At 42.3% G+C, this 20121-nt stretch overlaps 1 protein-coding gene across 1 annotated transcript in view; it reads left to right on the top strand.

Annotated features, from left to right (window-relative positions):
* Window positions 1-20121, top strand: part of otud7b (OTU deubiquitinase 7B) — a 46037-nt gene that overhangs the window by 13066 nt on the left and 12850 nt on the right. The window contains exons 2-10 of the mRNA XM_080754856.1: window positions 6750-6983; window positions 10212-10385; window positions 10749-10979; window positions 12090-12197; window positions 12854-12981; window positions 14933-15039; window positions 15654-15781; window positions 18165-18314; window positions 19459-19573. Coding sequence (XP_080610982.1) covers window positions 6899-6983; window positions 10212-10385; window positions 10749-10979; window positions 12090-12197; window positions 12854-12981; window positions 14933-15039; window positions 15654-15781; window positions 18165-18314; window positions 19459-19573 — 1226 coding nt within the window. The 5' untranslated portion in view covers window positions 6750-6898. The remainder of the gene's footprint in view (window positions 1-6749; window positions 6984-10211; window positions 10386-10748; window positions 10980-12089; window positions 12198-12853; window positions 12982-14932; window positions 15040-15653; window positions 15782-18164; window positions 18315-19458; window positions 19574-20121) is intronic.

The following is a 20121-nucleotide window of genomic DNA, read 5'->3' as shown; positions in this document are numbered from 1 at the left end:
GCAACAGGGTAGTTAATGTTAGCCAGTAACTACGGACACTGCCCAAGTCTCCTCTTAGAAAACGTAAACATTGAAGTCTACTTGGCCCATGTTGGTGCAGTAGTGCTCTACTATTTAGTTTTGTTATTTTTTAGGACACATCTGTTATGCTTTTGTTTTCACCCCCGCAAAGGCCAGAGATTATGCTTTTCACCCCTGTCCGTTTGTCCGTTTTGTGTTTTCTTCAGAGCATACTTTTTGCTACTACTCCTGCAGACTTTGTCCAAAACTCACACTCAGTACACATTATCTCTGGACTCAATATGTATCAGTTAGATTTGTCATATTACATTCTGATTGGCGATCATTGACTTCTAATTAACTTTCTGGGCCCTCTAGCAAACCCTGCCAGGTGCAGAATGATCTTCGCTCCGTGGAGCAAATCACTTCAGATAGGTCACTGTCAATGTAGAGACTCCCAGCATATGGACTATAAATGTGCACTAACTGGCTGAGCCGGCAGGCACCCCCACATCTGGTATGTTTATCGCAGAAACATAAACAAGCTTTAGGATTAGCTATGCCAGCATAGATTATCTTTGATATAAGATCCCTGGAATTGAACCCTGGAATTGAACTATGGTCTACTATAGTCTTCCATATTAAAAACTAATGAAACAACAACATTCAGTCATGCAGTGACATTTTTAAATCTTGAAGTGAAAATGGCACTGTACAGTATGAGAATTAGACCGGATGTGAAATTATTAGTGCTTCATCACTGCTGCATTGTGTGTTCTTTGTCTGCTATATTTAATCACAAATTAAAAATTAATGGTGCTTGACTGACTCATGTACCAAAATATGTAGGCCAGCTCTTACAAATGGGCCTTGTGTATTTCTTTCCCAGCAATCTCAGGAATGGTTTTTTGAACAAAGCATCAGAGGTTGAGTGGGCTTTCAGGAATGGTTGATGTTAGGAGTATGGAATGTAAAAAGTTTTTTTTTTTATACTTTTATTCCATAGGGATTCTGATGTATCTGGTTCTGTAAGCCTTTGTACCATTGGTTCATCTCTAAATGTCCTGTGATGTCAGTCAGATGAAGCACCCCGTTCCCTGCACCTGGTGTGATAAGTGTTTCATACTTACATTATCAAGCCATTCATTTACTTCCATGACATCCAGTAAACCCAAACATAAGAGCCTTTACCTGAGGCCATGGCCCTGTGGAGATGCTTTAATGTTAAAGCATGCATGAACATAGCTTTGGAGCACGGCTTGCATTTCACCCTTTACACGTCCAACATCCGCTTCAACTCGGAAGCGGGTCACCTCCAGAATTCTCTGGTGCCGTCCTTGTCGGCTGCATCGCAGATGACAATATATGAATAATAGGTTATGATATGATTTGGTTAATTTAAACGATTCTTTTTTGGATAGTGAATGTTACAGGTATGGTGTGTGAGATATCAAATGTGAGCTTACCATATAATCACAGTACTCCTATTCCATCATATTCAAAGGCTTTTGGAGAGAAATGAGACAGACTCCATAGAACACTGTTCTATGCAGGAAAAAGGCTTGGCCAGGTGGTAGGCTAGGGGGGGGACTTCCTCGCCAATCTTAGGCCTTTATCTGCAGTCGGACGCTGCATGTATGATTTGAGGCATTGTGTTCCAAAAATGTGTTTTGCAAATGTCTACCTGGTTGGTGGCATTATAACAGACCAATGTGAAAAGGGTGGCATTTTTTCCTTGACCTAGTGGGAATATGTGTGGCAATTCTCATGGTAATCGCAAGGTGCGTTCATGATTTGAGGCATTTTGTTCAAAAACGGAGCAATCCTTCAAACTTTGGAAGCCAATATTAGCCAATTAGGATGGAATATGAAATATCGGACAGATCGGTCTTGATCACATGACTAGAGATACTGTGTACTGATTTGCATGATTGTTAGAGAAGAATGTATGGAGTAATAGCAAAGAATGTGTTTTACATAAGTTGGCTTCTTGGTGGCGCTATAAAAGGCAAATGTGGAAAATGCAGGGCAAAGGTTTTTCCTTAGCCTCTAGAGTGCGCATACAAAGTTTTCCACTGATCGGTGGCCTGTTATAGCACCACCATGAGGCTGATTTGAGACATTTGAAGTGGCATTTCTTCCTCTACCTGGTGGGAACGTGCGTGCCCAATTTCACCAAGATTTCCACGCAGGGTTCACGATTTGAGGCATTTTGTTCAAAACAGAGCAATCCTGCAAACTTTGGAAGCCAATTGTAGCCAATCAGGATGGAATATGGAAAATCAGACAGATCTATGTTGATCACATGACTGTAGAGATACTGTCTACCGATTTGCATGATTTGTGGACAATCTGTAGGAGTAGTGTACATAAATGTGTTTGGAAACATCGGCCTCATGGTGGCGCTAGAACAGGGCCATGTGAGAAATGTGGGGCAGAGGTTCTGAATTGGCATCCAGGGAGTGTGTGTGCACAGTTTGGCCGCGACCGGGCCAAGGTGCCGGATATTTGCTGATAACAAACTAATCGGACACACGGACGGATGGACGGGGCCGAAAATATACTCTCCTGGCGGAGACAATAATATTGCAGGGGATTTTGGCAATCTTTTGGGGGGCACTACCCACACGTTTAGCTGTGCTGCTCATTCCACAAATGCCCGATGCTTACAAGCTGTACCTCGTTGTAAAGGTAATTAATCAACAATGAAAATGATATAAAACACAATACCAGTTGCTATTATTAAAGGGGAGGTATAATTAACCAAAGTTAAGTTTCCGGTACTCTACTTGTTTTAGAAGCAGCTCTAACAAGCTGCAAAATACTGATGCAGCTTGCACAAAACGAATTTCATCCACTTTTTTACACCTGTGTCGTGACAATAAAGTTGATTCTGATTTGAATAATGATGAAGAAACAGCAGGAGAGAAAGAGGGGAGGGGGAGTCACAAAGTGAGTTTTGATGGAGAGGTGTAAAAAGGGTAAACTGGTGACTCATCAGGCACGGTGGTGAACAGTTCACTGAGTCAGATCTGAGGCAGCCAGGCAGGAACGTGGAGAAGCCAAGGGATTGGTGGGAATACAGTAGAGTAGATCAGTGGTTCTTAACCTGTGGGGGGTCCCCACTCCCCAGATGAAACAAACGTAAAGTTTAAGTGTATAGAGAAATGTATGCACATTTCTAAAGTGACAATTTAAGGACATTTTAATACCTCTAAAATGGCAAATTAAACATTGGCCAAATTGTCAAATATTAGAGGCAGAAATTGTGAAAATAGCCGATCTACATGCTCACAACGCCTCGCAAACGTGAGGCGTTGTGATCATGTAGATTGGCTATTTTCATAATAAAACTGTGTTATACAATGTAATGCCTCAACTCTTAGTGCTTGTCATGGCCTGAAAAGATTGAGAACCACTGGAGTAGATGACTGGAGGTAGCAAGGAAAGGCAGGCTTACGAGTCCACAGGCATTCTGGCTCCAGCGTGTTTAGGGTAACACTAAATGAGGCATTCAGCTTAGGTTCGTAGCTATTGGAGATATTAGCAGACTCTCTGCCTATTCAGAGAGAGAGAGACCTTTTTTCTCCTTCATTTGAATCAGCATTGCGGAGGAAAAGCGCATGTGTGCTCACTGCTCAGCAAATGTTCTCTGGGTAAATAAATTATTTAGCCGAGCGACTTTAATAGACTGTACATTTTGACTGGGTGTGTGTATTGATTACTCTCCATCCAGTGTATCAGCAACCAAGTCACGCTGCCTCACATTTGTCTTCATTGATTTTTGGAAACTGAAATGTGTGAAATTACTTTTTTGTTGATAATAAATGGCCAATTTGAATGCTTAGAACAGGAGTTGGTTCTGTTTTTATACCATCAGAATCACTACGTATGTTATATGAAGTTCATCAGTATATACAGTATTAAGAGCTACTGTGTTTGACAATCCTTTGTTAATTCCAACTTGAGGTACTTTAATCATTATGCTTACAGTGAATCCCGCCTTCTTCACAACTACATAGGGCTGCAATCTGCAGCATATCTTCTACTATGGAGTCTGCCATGTGTGAATCTGCGTGGAGATGCTGTTTAAATGCTTTCCTATCTGACTCTCTCCTCCTTGTGCTGTCAACGTCACGGAAATATCACTGTAAATGGGTCATCATTGGAACTATTGCTAGCATGAGCCATACGGGTTGCGCAGTGCTTGCACATAGTCATTGGTTTTTCCACCATTTCTTTTTCATCATTGTCATAGGTAACACTAAACTCCCCCCCCCCCCTGCTGATCCAATAATGGCCTATAAATCATTGGTTCTCAAAGTGGGGGCCAAGGGGTCCTTGAGAGAGTTCCAGGGGGTCCCCAGCTAAATGATAGTAAGGACCCTTAAGGGAATGTAACTCAGAGAGTGTAAAAAGTTAGGGTCCATTTGGTTCCATTCGTATACTACTACACTCTCCAAGTTAAACTAGAAAATTGGGTTCTCAGAGATAGAAATGCCATTAAATGGGGGTCCTTAGCCTTTGTTTATACAATCAAGTTGAATTCTACCATTGGTTTTGTGTTCTAATCTAGACCTAGAGTGTTCTCCAGATGGGGAACTCTTTGTGTCATGTAGTTCTTTGTGTGGTTGCCCCTGCAGGTCAACCAGACTATAGTACTTGTCCGACTTTATCATCCCCTCCTAGATAAACGTTTTTTTTTTTTGCTGCGCTACTCCACCTACAGTTTTGGTGGCACGCACTTGGGGCATATGTCAAATCGTCCGGCTTCATCAGGAATCGGTTCCTTGCATTTTGCTAAGAGATACGTCATATAGTTTAATTTATATAGTGTAAATCTATTCGTCAATTAATTTTCTCTGTTGACTTAAAGGACAACTTTAGTTTTTTACAACAAGGGTTCATATTATAGATTGTAATTAAAGAATATAAAAGATGAGTGTTAAGATTATTTCATTTACTTCAGGGTTTCCTGCAGCACTTTATTGGCCAGGGGGGCCCCCTGGCCTAAAATCTGTAGCACCTGGCCAAGAGACAAGAGTCAACCTCTCCTTTTATGTTGAGAATTATAAGAGAATTAATTTAGTTGTGTTTTCCGTCATCATGGGCACATTCATGTGTTTTTTATATGGCAAAAATAAGAATTAATATTAAAAATTAAGTTAATTAATTACTCGAATTAATTAATTAATTATCAAAAAAAAAATGTGCGTGCGCCATGAAATCCCCCCCTGGTCAAGACTTCTTCCTGCAGGAAACCCTGTACTTCTTTCTATTGTTTTAGAGATTCTTATTTCAGTGGTTGGGGGCATGTGTACAAGTGGCTAAATATGTCATTTTACACAGAATAAGCCCATTCCCAAGATACAACGCAACCTTTCATGGTTGGATGTGACTTATGGGGGCTAGAAGTGTTACTGTAAATAGCAATAAAGAAACTGCTGGCTTATTGTGTCTAAAAAGACATATTTAGCCACTTGTACGCATGCCCCCGCGCGGCCCCAACAGGATCGGCTCGGAGCGGAGGAGGGTCGGCGCTCAGACCCATTATAAAAGTCGCTCGCTCACGCTCAACTAAAAAACGGCTCGCTCCCCGCACCGCTCGCGCTCCACTCCGCTCATATGCTCTGACACATGCCCCACATTTTAGCACGGTAAACGCGATAAAACAATAGAACGAAGCAAATGAAAACATTTTAACACTCACTTTTTCTTTGCTCTTATTACAATCTAAAATATGAACCCTTGTTGTAAAAAAACAAAGTTGTCCTTTAAATTACAATTTTAACTTTTCCCAAGTATGGAGATGACTGACTTCATACATGTCTGATCATAGACCACATGAGGCTGAGTCTGACACAGTATGTCCATGTATGGGCATTCCAAGATATGGGCTTAATATTGATTGTGTCCTGTAGTAGTTCTTGTTGAGGATGCACAGGGTTATGTTTGAAGTACCTGTATATATATTTATATTGCTAAAATCTAAAATGACAGCTCTCCCGGGCTATTCAACTAAATTGTACAGCAGGCAACATTGTCAGAAACCCAAGGGGCCATACTGTTCTTGTCCAACTTGATTGGCGGGCCAGATTTGACCACAAGCACTAGTTGACTAGCCCTGGGTTAAGCCAAACAAATATATAAAACAAAATAATGGATGAAGCAATACGTTCTGACAGCTTTACAGCAATTTCATGTTGGCTAATGCAAATTTGCGGTTGACATGCTGCTGCCAAAAAAAACAAGCTGTAGGTACAGTTAGTAGTATGAGTGACCAACCAAACAACTTCATGCTAATCTGTTTATGGGTTATATCAGTAAACACAGTCAAGTCTATTGATATTGGACACCATAGCTGTTTTAGAGGGAGAGCCATGTGACTGTGGAGCCAAATGTTGCAAATCAACATGTCATTTGCACATGGGGGGGCGGGGTCGATGAGGTCATTATGTTGGTATAAGGTAGCTGGTTTGTTGTTGTCCTTGTTTAAACTCTATATTAAACGCCTTTCTCCTCTTGCTTGGCTTATAGTGCTAACATTCTAGAAACCGTGTTATTCACACCAACATGAGCCATACCGTGGCTTTTAAGAGATTTCATATGTTTCACGGAAACATCCGTGTTTTTTTGACATATTGTTTGATGTACTTCGTGCATCAACAATTTTCCAAATAAGATGTACAGTAGGCCTCAAGCTTTCTCAAATCTAACCCTTTCACTTTTTTTCTTCATTTTCATTCCAGGTGTGGTGACTTGGGGTGAAGAGCTACTCCCTCCCTCAACCCCCCCTCCCCTCCCCCTTGCTGTCGGGGTCCTGTTGGGGAGGTCGGATCCCCAGTATATTTTTTTCTCTGTCCTGATGCCCCCCGTCACCCTTTAAATTCATGATCACATGACCGTGGATATGGACGCAGTCCTGTCCGACTTTGTCCGTTCCACTGGAGCTGAACCAGGACTGGCCAGAGACCTGTTAGAGGGTGAGTGATGCGGCATCATGTATGACAGGGTTCCCCAATTAGTTTTCCCCAAGGGCCGAATTATGTCTAGGGTACCAAGCCGAGGGCCACAGCGTTGCAGGGGACGACGGTGGCGTTCCCGATACTGACAGTGACAGTTCAGATATCGTCGTTGTCGGGTGAAAATCTTGTATGTCCAAAACCGTTTTTTGCATTTATCATTTTAAAAATGATTTAAACTAGTGAAAACAGCCGATCTACAAGCACACAACGCCTCGCGGTGTGAGGTGTTGCGTGCTTGTAGATCTGCTGTTTTCACTACTTTTGTGAGACGGCCTTGAATGATGAAGCAGGGCTTTACTTTGCGAAAGAACGTACACATTTGGGGATACAAGGTTTCCACCTGACAACGACAATATACTAGTGTTGTTGCTGCTCTTATACCACCATTATTACTGGGGTTGGTTGGGGCCTGACAGCGGCCCGCGGGCCGCCTATTGGGGAACCCTGATGTATGATGATGGTTGTTGGGGAATGAATGAACAGCCAGCTGCCTGTGATCATGAGGAAAATAACTCAACTCTAGGCCGGTCACAATTATTACATAATCGTCTATTCGCAATTATTTTACATAATTGCAATTATTTTTGTCATAATCGTCAATCGTTTACGTGTTGAAAAATGTTCATATGTTTTCAAACATTTTCAAAAATAGTAGAAATAGCAGTAGATCGGCTATTTCCACTATGTTATTTTTTTAAGTATAAAGTTGTCAAATAGAAATATTGCAGTAATTTCTAACTTAAAGCCTATAAGCCAAACAGAAATGTAATTGTCAACGACAAAAACACAATTAGAGAATAATTTGAGAATAATAATAATTGAATTGACAATTAATCGTTCTGTAAAATGTCATAATCGTGTCAGCCCTACTCGACTCTTTCTTTCAAGATCCCAAGATAATTGGATCTCGATATGTAACTGTATTTTGACCATGTCAGGTTTTAAGTCGGAAAAACTAATGGTGCTATGCAGTGAATCCTCTTCCTTTATTCACGATGGCAGCGTTATACACTAAGGCTTCAGGACATAGGGCTGTAAAGAATGTTTCGGGGCATAATGCCTGGAACTCCATATATGGAGATAATCCCATCGTGTGTCACTCGAGACTGTCGTCATAGACAGCATGCGTTGCCCCGGCTGACATCACGGCCCGTACAAGGACCAGCGTCCGTATATGGAAATATGTACAGGCACCGTGTCACTGACATATGTCTGCCTCAGGGTGTGTATAACCTGCCATGAGGGGCTCGGTCCTCAGTCCGTGTTTCAGCCATCGACGGTACTTTAAGCTCTAGATCAAGCAACATAGAATTTGTTGGTCCAGCCCATCTCAGCCACCTCTCTAGGCATCTGGTAAAATCTTATTAGATCTCCCTCAGCGAGTCTTGCGAGGTTATAGCAACCAGCCTCTGAGCTCTTGATTTCATATGGACTAGCTGTAATTTGACCACTACAAAAAAAAAGAAACGACACACAATTGACCCTTTGTCAGCCTTCTGATTGGTCCCTGACTGGCCAACCAGAAAAATCATTCTCTTTTGCTACCGGGGCCAGAGTTATGCAGTGGGACAAAGTCCACATTCTTCCATTAATATTAATGGCGAGAGTGTAGTTTTAAATTGATATTTATTTATATTTTTATTTAATTTTTTGCTTTGTCATGATAAACATTTTGGAACAAAATGGAGTGAATACACAGTGAATATTTGTTGAAATGATAAAATAAATCGCTATGTGGATTACTAGTCTTGCATAGACGTCTCCTGCTAGACACTACATTGTGCGGTGATGCGCGGTACGGCCACGATGCGGTCATAGCGATTTCGTGGAGTATAATGAATATGCTTCAACAAACTAGTTCACATGAACGATATTGATGTAACTAAGAGATTCGATTGGGTACTATATTTTAAATGGGCAGAATTACAATTAAAATAAATTTTATGTTGAGGGCGAGATTATAGTTCCACAACTTCCTGGTCATTGCGAGTCACCCAAGATGCACTGCGCTGTCTCTCTTCTCTGTCCTCTGCCTGTTTCGGAGGATTAAACTAATTAAAACATGTATTTTCGGGCGGGAAAACCCTGTTTTGCAATGTAACTTTTTTTCTTTTGGTACTTTAAATAGCAATAATGAGGCTATGAAAACGACATGGGGTGGGACTTTTTTCCCATTCCCTTCCATTATAAAAATGTTCTTCCCTGGCTAACCCACCTAGTAACAGAACGACATGGAGTGAATTTAGATTTTTGTGAACTACAGCTTATAGGGAGGGGACTGTAATTTGACCTCCCTATGAGTCAAAGCGGCTGGTTCATTGGGCTCTCACACACACTTAGTGACGGAAGGAAGGAACTGGAAGGTATAAAAATGATCCCAGGACAAAAATCGTCCTAGACAATTTGCCCTCCTGGCCCCCAAACTGTAGAATAAACTCCCTGTCGCACTTATAACTACGGACTCACTCTCGTGGACTGAAGACTCACCTCTTCAGACTCCACCTAAACCCATAGCACTACTGTAACACTCCCCCTTCCCTTAATGACCATACATGAAGCTAGATAGCATTTTTTATGTTTTAGAAGTTTTTTACTGATTAGGTGCGTCTACCTATGTTATTGTTTTTCTAGATTGATATTCCTATGCATTTGTTATATTGTTATATTGTTGTTAATGTACTGACACTGATCTTGCTTATTATAATGATGTGTATTACCTGCTTATTGTAAGTCGCTTTGGATTAAAAGTGTCCGCTAAATGCCTAAACTGTAAACTGTAGACTGAATGGACTGTTGCCTAGCAGCAGCACAAGCTGCAGATAATAATATGGGTTGAAAAAAAATTATTGCACCACAGCGTAACGGCTACATCAATGAGCAGCCAGCCGAGACGTGTTCCAAATTCTGATATTTATTCAAGCAACGGAATGTGCCGTGGCCTTTACATAAGATAAGAGTGCCTATGGTTGTGTTGACTTGTGGTAAATATTTAAACTCATTAACAAGTGTCAGGCCGGCATGACAACGTAGAATCTAGGTCTGTCTGTATGGTTGGACCTGCTAGCGGAGATGGATGCAGCGCTCATCCTCTCCCTCTCTCCCTCCCTCCCTCCCTCCCTCCCTCTCTATCTCTCTCTCTCTCTCTCTCCCTCTCTCTTTCTCTCTTCTGTCTGTCTCTCTCTGCAGGTAAAAACTGGGATTTCACTGCTGCCCTCAGTGACTTCGAGCAGCTGCGACAGGTGCATGCTGGGAACCTGTCGTACTCGTTCGCCGAGGAGAAGACGTACACGCCTCCTCCCGAGAAGGAGATGGCCAGGGTGGGGCGGCCCCTCCTCCACCGCCAAGACGAGGTGGTGCAAGGTGAGGCCGCTGGCAAGTGATATTATTTTATTTATTTACGTTTCTCCAGCTTCAATAGTTTGGTTTGACTAGCAGGTTAGGCGGGGTGCTGCCTGGGATACATAAACTCACCACTGAAAATCACCATAGAATGGATTGACTGCACAGTTGGAGCAACATTTAAATTCAAAGTGTAGCCTGTCTTTGTTGAAAGGTAAAAATGTAGGCAACACTTTGAATTTTTATAATAAAGTAGAAACTTATGTGGATCTCGGAATCCTCAAAGAATATAATGTCTTTGCGTTCACTATGACTCTCCGGTGTGTTCAATGAAATTAAGCATACAATCTTCTCTTTTCTTGTCAACTTTGTCTTTTTGGACAGCTACGGAGAAGCGCCTGTCAAGGGGCATCTCTCACGCCAGTTCGACCATTGTGTCACTGGCCCGGTCTCATGTGTCCAGTACGGGCGGCAGCAGCAGCAGCGAGCTCCTCCTGGACACACCACTCTGCACTTTTCAACTCCCAGATCTCACTGTGTACCGCGACGACTTCAGGGGTTTCATCGAGAGGGACCTTATCGAGCAGTCTATGATGGTGGCCTTGGAGCATGCCGGTGAGTGTTGGGTGCTGCAGTTAGGGGATGGGACGATAAGCAATATTATCGTTTATCATGATAAAAAAACTCACGATAATCGTATCGTTTTAATTTATTGTGATATCGTCCTCTGTCATGCACTGGGATCAATTCACCTTTTATTTGCTGAGCTGCATCCGGTAACATTTAAACCCTCTACTGGTAAAATGTACTTATAATATACGTACTTGATACAGTCAGTAGTTTTTTCACTCTCTACCAAATCTGCCAAAAAATAGCCGATCAACAAGCTAATCTACAAGCTCACAACGCGTTGCATTGTGAGCTTGTAGATCGGCTATTTTTTGGCAAATGTTCCGCCCCAGGTCAGGATAATGGATGTTGGGGATATAGTGATCACAATTGGTCACAATAATCGTGATATGACATTTTCATATCGTCCCATCCCTAGCTGCATTGTGCCTTGCTGGTTTACCATTTTCTATCCTTAAATAAGGAAACGTCATGGTCATCTCTTGAACCTCCTTGTTCACAGGGGGGTCAAATACTGATGACATGATACCATGGAAAAACCCTTGGAAAACCTACGGTCATCAGTATATGATACCATGGGAAAACCCTTGGGAAAACACATGCTCATGGTCATACACGCAAAACCACATATTGGAGCGGTTTGCATCGTTCAAAAAGACCAGACATTAATTAAGTCTAATAAGATCCCTGTGTAATCTTTAGCTATTGATAGTTTGGTAACTAACTAGGTGTGATCACTTTGTGATCAAAGCCGCTCTGTGTTATTTAAACATGAATAGACACCATTCAAATAGTATTTTAGCTGAGCAGGATTCCCCATTTGAAATAGCTTAAACCTGAATCAAAATCAATCTACTCAATCAGCTGTTGTAAGACAACAAATTAGCCAATTCCAGTGCAGTACTCGACCCTGTATAGTGCTGCCATGGGAATCAAGACACATTCACATTACATTTGAAGAGTTTAAACTCTTCAAGATAACCTTCATTTGTGTAAAGTCCCACCTTTGAAAAATGGACATGCAGTCTTTCTTGAACAGCATTCCAGTTTCTATATTTTGAAACAGAAAGTTGATACAGTTCTGTTTGCCGGCAGGTCGACTGAACTGGTGGACGCGGCTGGGAGTGGGACCTAACTGTCAGAATCTGTTACCTTTGGCAACAAGTGGAGATGGAAACTGCCTGTTGCATGCTGCCTCGCTTGGTGAGTATCAGACAGCCTTCAACAACAACTCAGTACAGTGGAAGCTCAGATGCCATTAACATTAATTATAGCCTAAGTACTACCCATAATTGCAGGTCATGTTACAGCACAATCTGAATTAACCTGTGCAACCCACTGGAGAGTGATAACCCAGAAAATGACTGACAGATACGCAGGCATTTTTCCCAGCGTTGTTGTGAAGCTTCTGAGTCGCAGATTTGGAATGCATGTTTATATACCTCAAATTCTCTTGACCCTTGGGGTAAAGGCCACAAACCACCGTCATGTCCCAAGTATTCGCTCTTTGCGTCTTTTGGATATTATTGTTAAAGGGTTCCCACAACACTTGACAAATTGCCAAAGGCAATCAAATCCCTGGATCCCACTTTCAAAACCTGTGCACTAAAGCAGTGGTCTTCAACCAGTGGTCCGGGGACCACTAGTGGTCCTTGAGGGGGTTGCAGGTGGTCCCCAGCTAAATGATAGAGTTGGTAATCAAATGGACCCTTATAGATCTTTAACTCTTGAGAGTGTAAAATGAAACCAAAATGAAAACCTGGCTTTGACCAGGGTCCATGGGCTCGCCTCATTAGTCATTAGCCCTACCTTGAGCGTTAGCATGATATGCTAACGGGCTGCTTTTATGTCTGATGCAGGTATGTGGGGTTTCCATGACCGGGACCTCATGCTGCGGAAGTCTCTGTACGCGCTGATGGACCATGGCCAGGAGAGGGAAGCACTGAAGCGCAGATGGAGATGGCAGCAGACACAGCAAAACAAAGAGGTACAAGGGGGTCCATTTCTCTACATATCCTTTGAGACACACATAGAGGAGGTATATGGGGGCATCGCCAAGCCTGCCATTGTCTTGTAGGTGCAAACAACAGGGGTATCAGCATTGAGTTTGTGAGACTGATCGTATACATTGATATATATTTTTTTTATCTATGTCCTAGAGCAAAACTATGGCCTAAGTATCGTATTGCTGTGACCTACAACATGAAAAATGACGATGGGACATCCAAATATTGTTTTTTCAAGCTCCCCAAGCCACAAAAAAAGCAGCCAAATCCACACAAGAAGCACCATTGTTTGCGCCTCCAACACACTCACGTGACATAGATTTCCTTCCCATATTCGCACGGCCTAGGCGCCGTAAGGCGCTGTAGCTGAATAAATAACTATTTTATAACTCTAGAATGATGCCATGGAGGCAGTTGCAGCATGCTCGTTGAGACTGAGGTTGTCATTTTGACCCTGTGTGGCCAGCTTGGAAAACCTGTTAGTGTGTACCGGGAGAAAGTGAGTTGCAGTAGAAATGCTCTCTTATTCTGCTCACAGTCACAACCGCCGTTGAGGTGCTTTTGGCCAGAAGGCCCAGAACCCACAAATGCTCCAAGGAGTTTTTCAGTGGTCAACGTTAGAAAACTGTGGTTATGTCAGGCAGTTCTCTCAGGAGACGTTGTTTGTTAACCGTCTGAATGGTAACCAGAATGTTACAGAGAAAGGGGATACATTCACAGTAAAGAGGGAAAAATATGATGGAAAGTACTGATGAAACTTGTTGTGTGAATGATGCACAATTTAGAAGTCTCCATGTTTAGCTTCTATGATTCCCATTACTCAATATCTTTTTTTACCTTTATCTCTTCATTTCTAAATGCCACCCACATTGGGTGTGTGTTTATTGTTTTATTGGATCCCTGTTAGCTTCCGCCCATGCAATAGCTAGTCTTCCTGGGGTCCATGGAAACACAACATGGAACAAAGACTAGACAGACATGGCATAATAAAAAATAAAAAAAGCATTACTGTTAATGGCTAAATCTAATAAAAGAAGCAGACAAAAAACTGAATGAGAAGATATTTTCAGAAAGAAGGCACTAAAGGTTCTTTAGTTTCACTGTATTCGTAAGGACCCATAAGGATGGTAAAACCAGAGAATATATTGGCCACACGTGGACATCTTTCTGGTCTCAACGAGGAAAAGTGTTATTATGATTTTAGTGTTTCTAAAGTTTCAGGTTGGGCATTATTGGGGGGTTAGGGTAAGAGGTTATGGTTAGGAGGATTATGATATGGATTCTGGGGTTAGGGTTAGTTGTGCTAAAGTTTGGGTTTGTTTGGGCTAGCATGCCAAGTAAAAAGTATTGCGACTGTAGGTCGCATTTACTATGAAAACCTGCAGTTCATGTGCGTCAGTCAGACACGCCTCATGTCACGCTCCATACAGTATATGGCCAAGACAGAATTCATATGCAAGTGTGATTCGCGTCACGGCCACCTCACTTGCTGAATTAATTTTGTACTTGTCCCTTTTATGCCCATGTATTGAGATCCCTGATGTCATCAATATTAAGCCCATATCTGGGAAAGCCCATATATGGACATATTGTCAGTCTCATGATAACCAGTGTGGTTGTCGTGACGCGAGTCACACTTGCAAACGAATACGGTCCTTGTCCCTTTCATGCCCATGTATGGAGATCCCTGATGTCATCAATATTAAGCCCATATCTGGTATTAAAGCGTGTGTGTGTGTGTGTGTGTGTGTGTGTGTGTGTGTGTGTGTGTGTGTGTGTGTGTGTGTGTGTGTGTGTGTGTGTGTGTGTGTGTGTGTGTGTGTGTGTGTGTGTGTGTGTGTGTGTGTGTGTGTGTGTGTGTGTGTGTGTGTGTGTGTGTGTGTGTGTGTGTGTGTGTGTGTGCGCGCGTGTGCGTGTCCGCCCGCGTTTCAGTCTGGCCTGCTGTACACAGAGGAGGAGTGGCAGAAAGAATGGAATGACCTGTTGAAACTGGCCTCCAGTGAGCCCAGGATACACTACAGCACCAACACCACCAACGGGTAAGGCCTGGCTCAGACAACGCAGGGACTGTTGGTCCCGCACAGCGAGTCCCCGCTCATGTTTTTATTCATGAACAAACACAACGAGATAGTCATAGTAATAGGGTCTGACTGGGCGGCCCCTACTTCAGTCCGTATGCTGCTTGCTGTGACAGAAAAGAGGCACTTGAGCTTTATGTTGTTGTGTGCCTAGTGTAAGGCCAACGAGAGGAATGTATTAAGAGTTTATTTTAGCCAATGTTAACCCCGCGCAAACCCCAACCCTCACATTGAGGTTTGTCTAAATGTGGTTCTTTGTTTTTAGCAGATCCTCTTAAAAAAAAAGAAAAATGCTGGCATCTTCCTATGCTGTTCCCTGCATGTCTGAGGGTTTTCACCAGGCCACAAAAGCCCCAGAAATTGCTATGTCTTTTGAAAATAAGTGATTGTGAAAAATTCATTCCTTCCATCTTCATTCAAGGTTAAGGGGTTATGCATGTGGTCTCTTCTTTAAGATAAATGTTGGATTTAACTCATTATAATCAACCATGTCAAAGTTTGCAGCCTTGACCACATCGGAGAACGACTTATGTCTATGCCTCATTATGTGTTCTGTTGTATTGTTGTGTGTGCAGGGTGGAGTCCTCTGAGGAGCCCGTCTACGAGAGTCTAGAGGAGTTTCATGTGTTTGTTCTGGCCCATGTCCTCAGGAGACCCATAGTGGTGGTGGCCGACACCATGCTCAGGGACTCTGGAGGAGAGGGTAAGTGCCCACACACCGGACCTGGGGCTATACTGTATTTACAAATAAAGGGTTTTGTTCTACTAAAAAGTCTATATTCCATTTAGCAAAAAAACGCTGCCACCATAAAGTTATCAGTTAAGAATTAAATCTCTTTGAAGGTCCACGATGCCATGGTCTCCATAGACTTCCATGTAAGTCATAGTGCACGGATCATGCACTCCCATGCCTAGATCATGCACCACGTGTGTGCACGTTGTTCACAGCTTTCAAACAAAAAAATCCGCTTGGAAATCCGTTCAGGCATTCATGAGATATCAGCCATTATGTTTTTACATTACGTAAACAAACATGGCTGGCATGTTTGAAAGATGGAGCTGTTATGGGGGTTAAACATGCAATTTCGCGATCGCGATCATGCCTAATACATTTTTTGAGGTCCAAAAAACATTTCTGAAAAAAAAAAATATATTTTTTTCTTCAAAAACGGCCCAAACTCTGGAAACTCGGGGTTGGCACAGGGGGTACCTATACAAACTCTGGAAACTCTGGATTGGCACCAAACAGGTTAAGTGTTTGACACACACACCGCAGTATTCGTACTGATTCACTCCTTCATCTACCTAGGCGTCTATATTTTTTGTGAGGCCCCATGTGCTGCTTTATCAGGAGACTAGCGGATCAAGTTGTTGGAAGTCCAATTCATCTGACATAATGTTGTAACATGACAAACAAAGACCCATTCTTTCACAAACACAGTCATGGATAAACATTGAACACATGGTTACTCTAAAAGCAAGGCTCTAACCGCACTAGTGTTAAAAATAAAATATTTAGTTAATTTGCCTCCCATATTTTCAAGATATTTGCAGGCTTACTGTAAGTTAAGAGGAAAATGAACCTTCTACCACTTTTTAGTTTATCCATAAAGTTATTTAATATTGAAAGTTACAACACAAGCAATTTAAGCAATACTTATAACAGGCTGAAAAGTGGCTGCAGATGTAGATTTTAACGTTCCCACGTTAATGGTTATGTCATTTATAACCCTTAGGGGCATGGGCGTAATGTATGTAGCTAGAATTGAAAATGTGGGATGGGACAATCTCACAGGTGGTCTGGGGGTCATTACTCACAATACATTTCTCCAATAAAGCTCAGCTACTACTATTGATCATAACTAGTCATGTGCCCGGGGGTGTGTGCACAGTATATGAAGGATTGAATGTCCCTGAGGAGTCTCAGACCGGTGCCCAGTGGGCAGAATAGTCAACATTGACGTCCAGTTGTGTTTCATCATGTCAGACAGACATTATTTGGGCATTGTTTCAGCATGGGGCTGTTACCATGGTGGCGACAGTGATGTCAGCATGCAGTCTGTTTCACCCGTTTATGCCCTTATATGGTAATCTGTGATGTCAGTCAGTGATGTCGGACATTGTTTCAGCATGCATCTGTTACAGTGGCGACGACACTGTTTATTTCAGTCAATGATGTCGGGAATTGTTTCAGCATGTGGCTGTTACCATAGCGGGGACACTGTTTTTATCAGTGATGTCGGGTGATATGATGTATGGGTCCCTTAATTTTGGGTTTCCTACATTTTTTTTTTTTTACTTCAAAACATTTTGAAAAAACATTCCCCAAAAAGCTAAGGTTTTCATCATTCATTTAAAGAAAAAGAAATTCCATAAAATGAAGCTTATGTGTTTATGCAGGACATGTAAGTCTCACCCGCCTCGGCTGTCAGTCAGATCCTTTCCTCATTCACAGCAGGGAAGGTTAGGCAGGAACAGACAACACCCGGAAGTTGGCACACCATGGGACGCCGCCATGACACTTTTGGGTGGCGGAAGTGACAAAGTGCTCATAGACGCTAATGTTATTTTGGGTGGCACTTCCGCCACCCAAAGTGTCATGGCGGATGGCCATGGAGCCTAAATGACGTTGGTGACTGTTCTTGCTGAGACCTTCTTTGATTCACAGATCTGCTGATCATGACATCACAGTCATAATCCAATCAAAGCTCACGCACAGTAAGGGAGGCTCCTTTAAATAGGGCTTGCATTCACTATGGCTTTTGCTTGTCTGGAATCTGAAGCCTCAGATATGTTGCATTAAATCTACTTTGACCTGAATGTTCCTCAACAAATGTTTAATAAGTAGTGAAAACAGCAGATCTACAAGCTCACAACGCATCGCTGCGATGCGTTGTGAGCTTGTAGATCTGCTGTTTTCACTTGTTTGGGTCCTGGGCAAACGTCTAATTTTGCTTTTGGGTCACTAGCTAAAAGGTTTGGGAACCACTTGTTTAAATTGATCATTTAAAGTAGTTGTATAATGGCTGTGATGCCTATGCTTTTCAGATAGTTAATGTCCTCATTACCCATCACTCTCTTCATAGCCTTTGCTCCCATCCCGTTTGGAGGCATCTACCTACCACTGGAGGTGCCCGCTGCAAAGTGCCATCGCTCGCCTCTGGTCCTGGCATACGACCAGGCACATTTCTCTGCCCTAGTCTCCATGGAACAGAAGGACAGCTCCAAAGAGCAAGGTAATATTCTATGTCATTCATCACTATAATCTGCATCTTTCAGCCATCTGCCACCACAGCACCAGTTTTTAAACCACAATGTACACACATAATAATACTAAGTATTTGTATGTAGCCTATACTGTACATGCTGTCCAAATGTTGCAGTATTGTGATACATGGGGGGCTGAAAATATCATCGGCTTTATTTGAAAATATTTTAAAAAGTGAGACATTGTCACAAAAAAATCACAAATGTGTTGTGGTGAAAACTCATGTTTATGGACTTATAACTACCCTTGCTGAAATAGAATTAGGTTTTGTACCCCTTGACAGGGTTCCAGGAGAGGTCCCCAGCTAAATTTAATATATAACTGATCTCAATATGGACCCTTATAGGTTTTGCCATAATCATGTAGCTCTACAACGCAGGCACAGCCATGACAGCAATGGTACAATGGTTTATTTAAATTTGTATACATAATTAAAAATTCTGCCATTCGGTATTCGGCCAAGTGTTTCCTACTGTATATTCGGTATTCGGATTCGGCCAAGAATTCTCCATTCGGTGTATCCCTACTTTAAACCTATATACATCGGCTATTTGAAAATGGCCAATCAACAATCGTGGCACGTTTTGAGCTTTTAGATCTGCTATTGTGTTTAAATCTTGGAAAACAACAAATGTTTTTGAAACACAAATATTGTAAGGATTTACTAACACAATATTTTCTGATATGGGTCTGCAGTACGGCAGCAGAACCACTGTTAAACATGAATTCCAGAACCTACATTTTGGACAAATAAATGTACAGAACCTTCATCCAGAGGGACCGTTCTCGTTATCATTTTGGTTTTTATTTTATTTCATAGGTGAAGGTGAAAGAGAGGAATCTTTCACATCAAAACTATCTAACTTACTTTTAAACTTTAATTTTGCAAATCAAATTTCCCTTGTGGTATAATAAAGATTTGACTTGAACGTACGTGGGAATTGACCAACCACTTACTGGGGTGACTTACAATTTCCCACTGCAATCCTAAGTCATTTGAAGTCACATGTCTGTCTTTTACCACTACAAACTACATGGTTAATTGCCACCAACATTTGTGGGCAACCTGAAAGAATGCTTACAGAGAAGATTTGTGTTTGTTCTCTTCTCAGTGGTTATTCCCCTTACTGACTCGGAGCACAAGATGTTGCCTGTGCACTTTGCCGTGGACCCTGGGAAGGACTGGGAATGGGGGAAGGATGACACGGACAACGTGATGCTGGCAAGGTAAGTGATCTTTCTAAAGAAGGTCATGCCCTGCTTTAGGCCGTGACCCCAAAATAAACATATTTGAACTGGGGACACCCACCCTGACAAGCACTTGGAATTGTAGGTATTACATTTAATGTGACTCAGTTCCACAGATAAATATTGTGAAAATAGCAGATCTACATGCTCACAACGCCTCGCAACGCGAGACGTTGTGAGCATGTAGATCGGCAATACTCACAATGTTCGCCTCTTGCTTAATTAATATTTGACAGTTTGGCCAGTTTGGTATTAAAACGGTGTTGAAAGTCCTTAAAGCTATACTGTGTAAGTTGCTCAACTAGTGGTCTGTAGCAGTATAGCAAACCGCGGTCGCGTCTGCTTTTTTCGGCCGTTTTTCGCTGCGGACCGGGCCGTCAGACCACCGCGTCCGCCTCGCCTCGCCGAGACGCTTTCAATGAGGTCTCCCGTGTCCCTCTACGAGCAGCGGTTGGGGAGTTACATGCTAGACTTCTAGACCAGCGTAAACAAAGCTGTTGAAGCAAGCTATTTCCTGAAAAGACGCA

Source organism: Nannobrachium achirus (assembly GCF_963921795.1).
Source record: "Nannobrachium achirus genome assembly, chromosome: 2".
NCBI classification, from domain to species: Eukaryota; Metazoa; Chordata; class Actinopteri; order Myctophiformes; family Myctophidae; genus Nannobrachium; species Nannobrachium achirus.
Note: the sequence above shows the minus strand (reverse complement) of the source record. Positions and strands in the feature narration are given on the sequence as shown.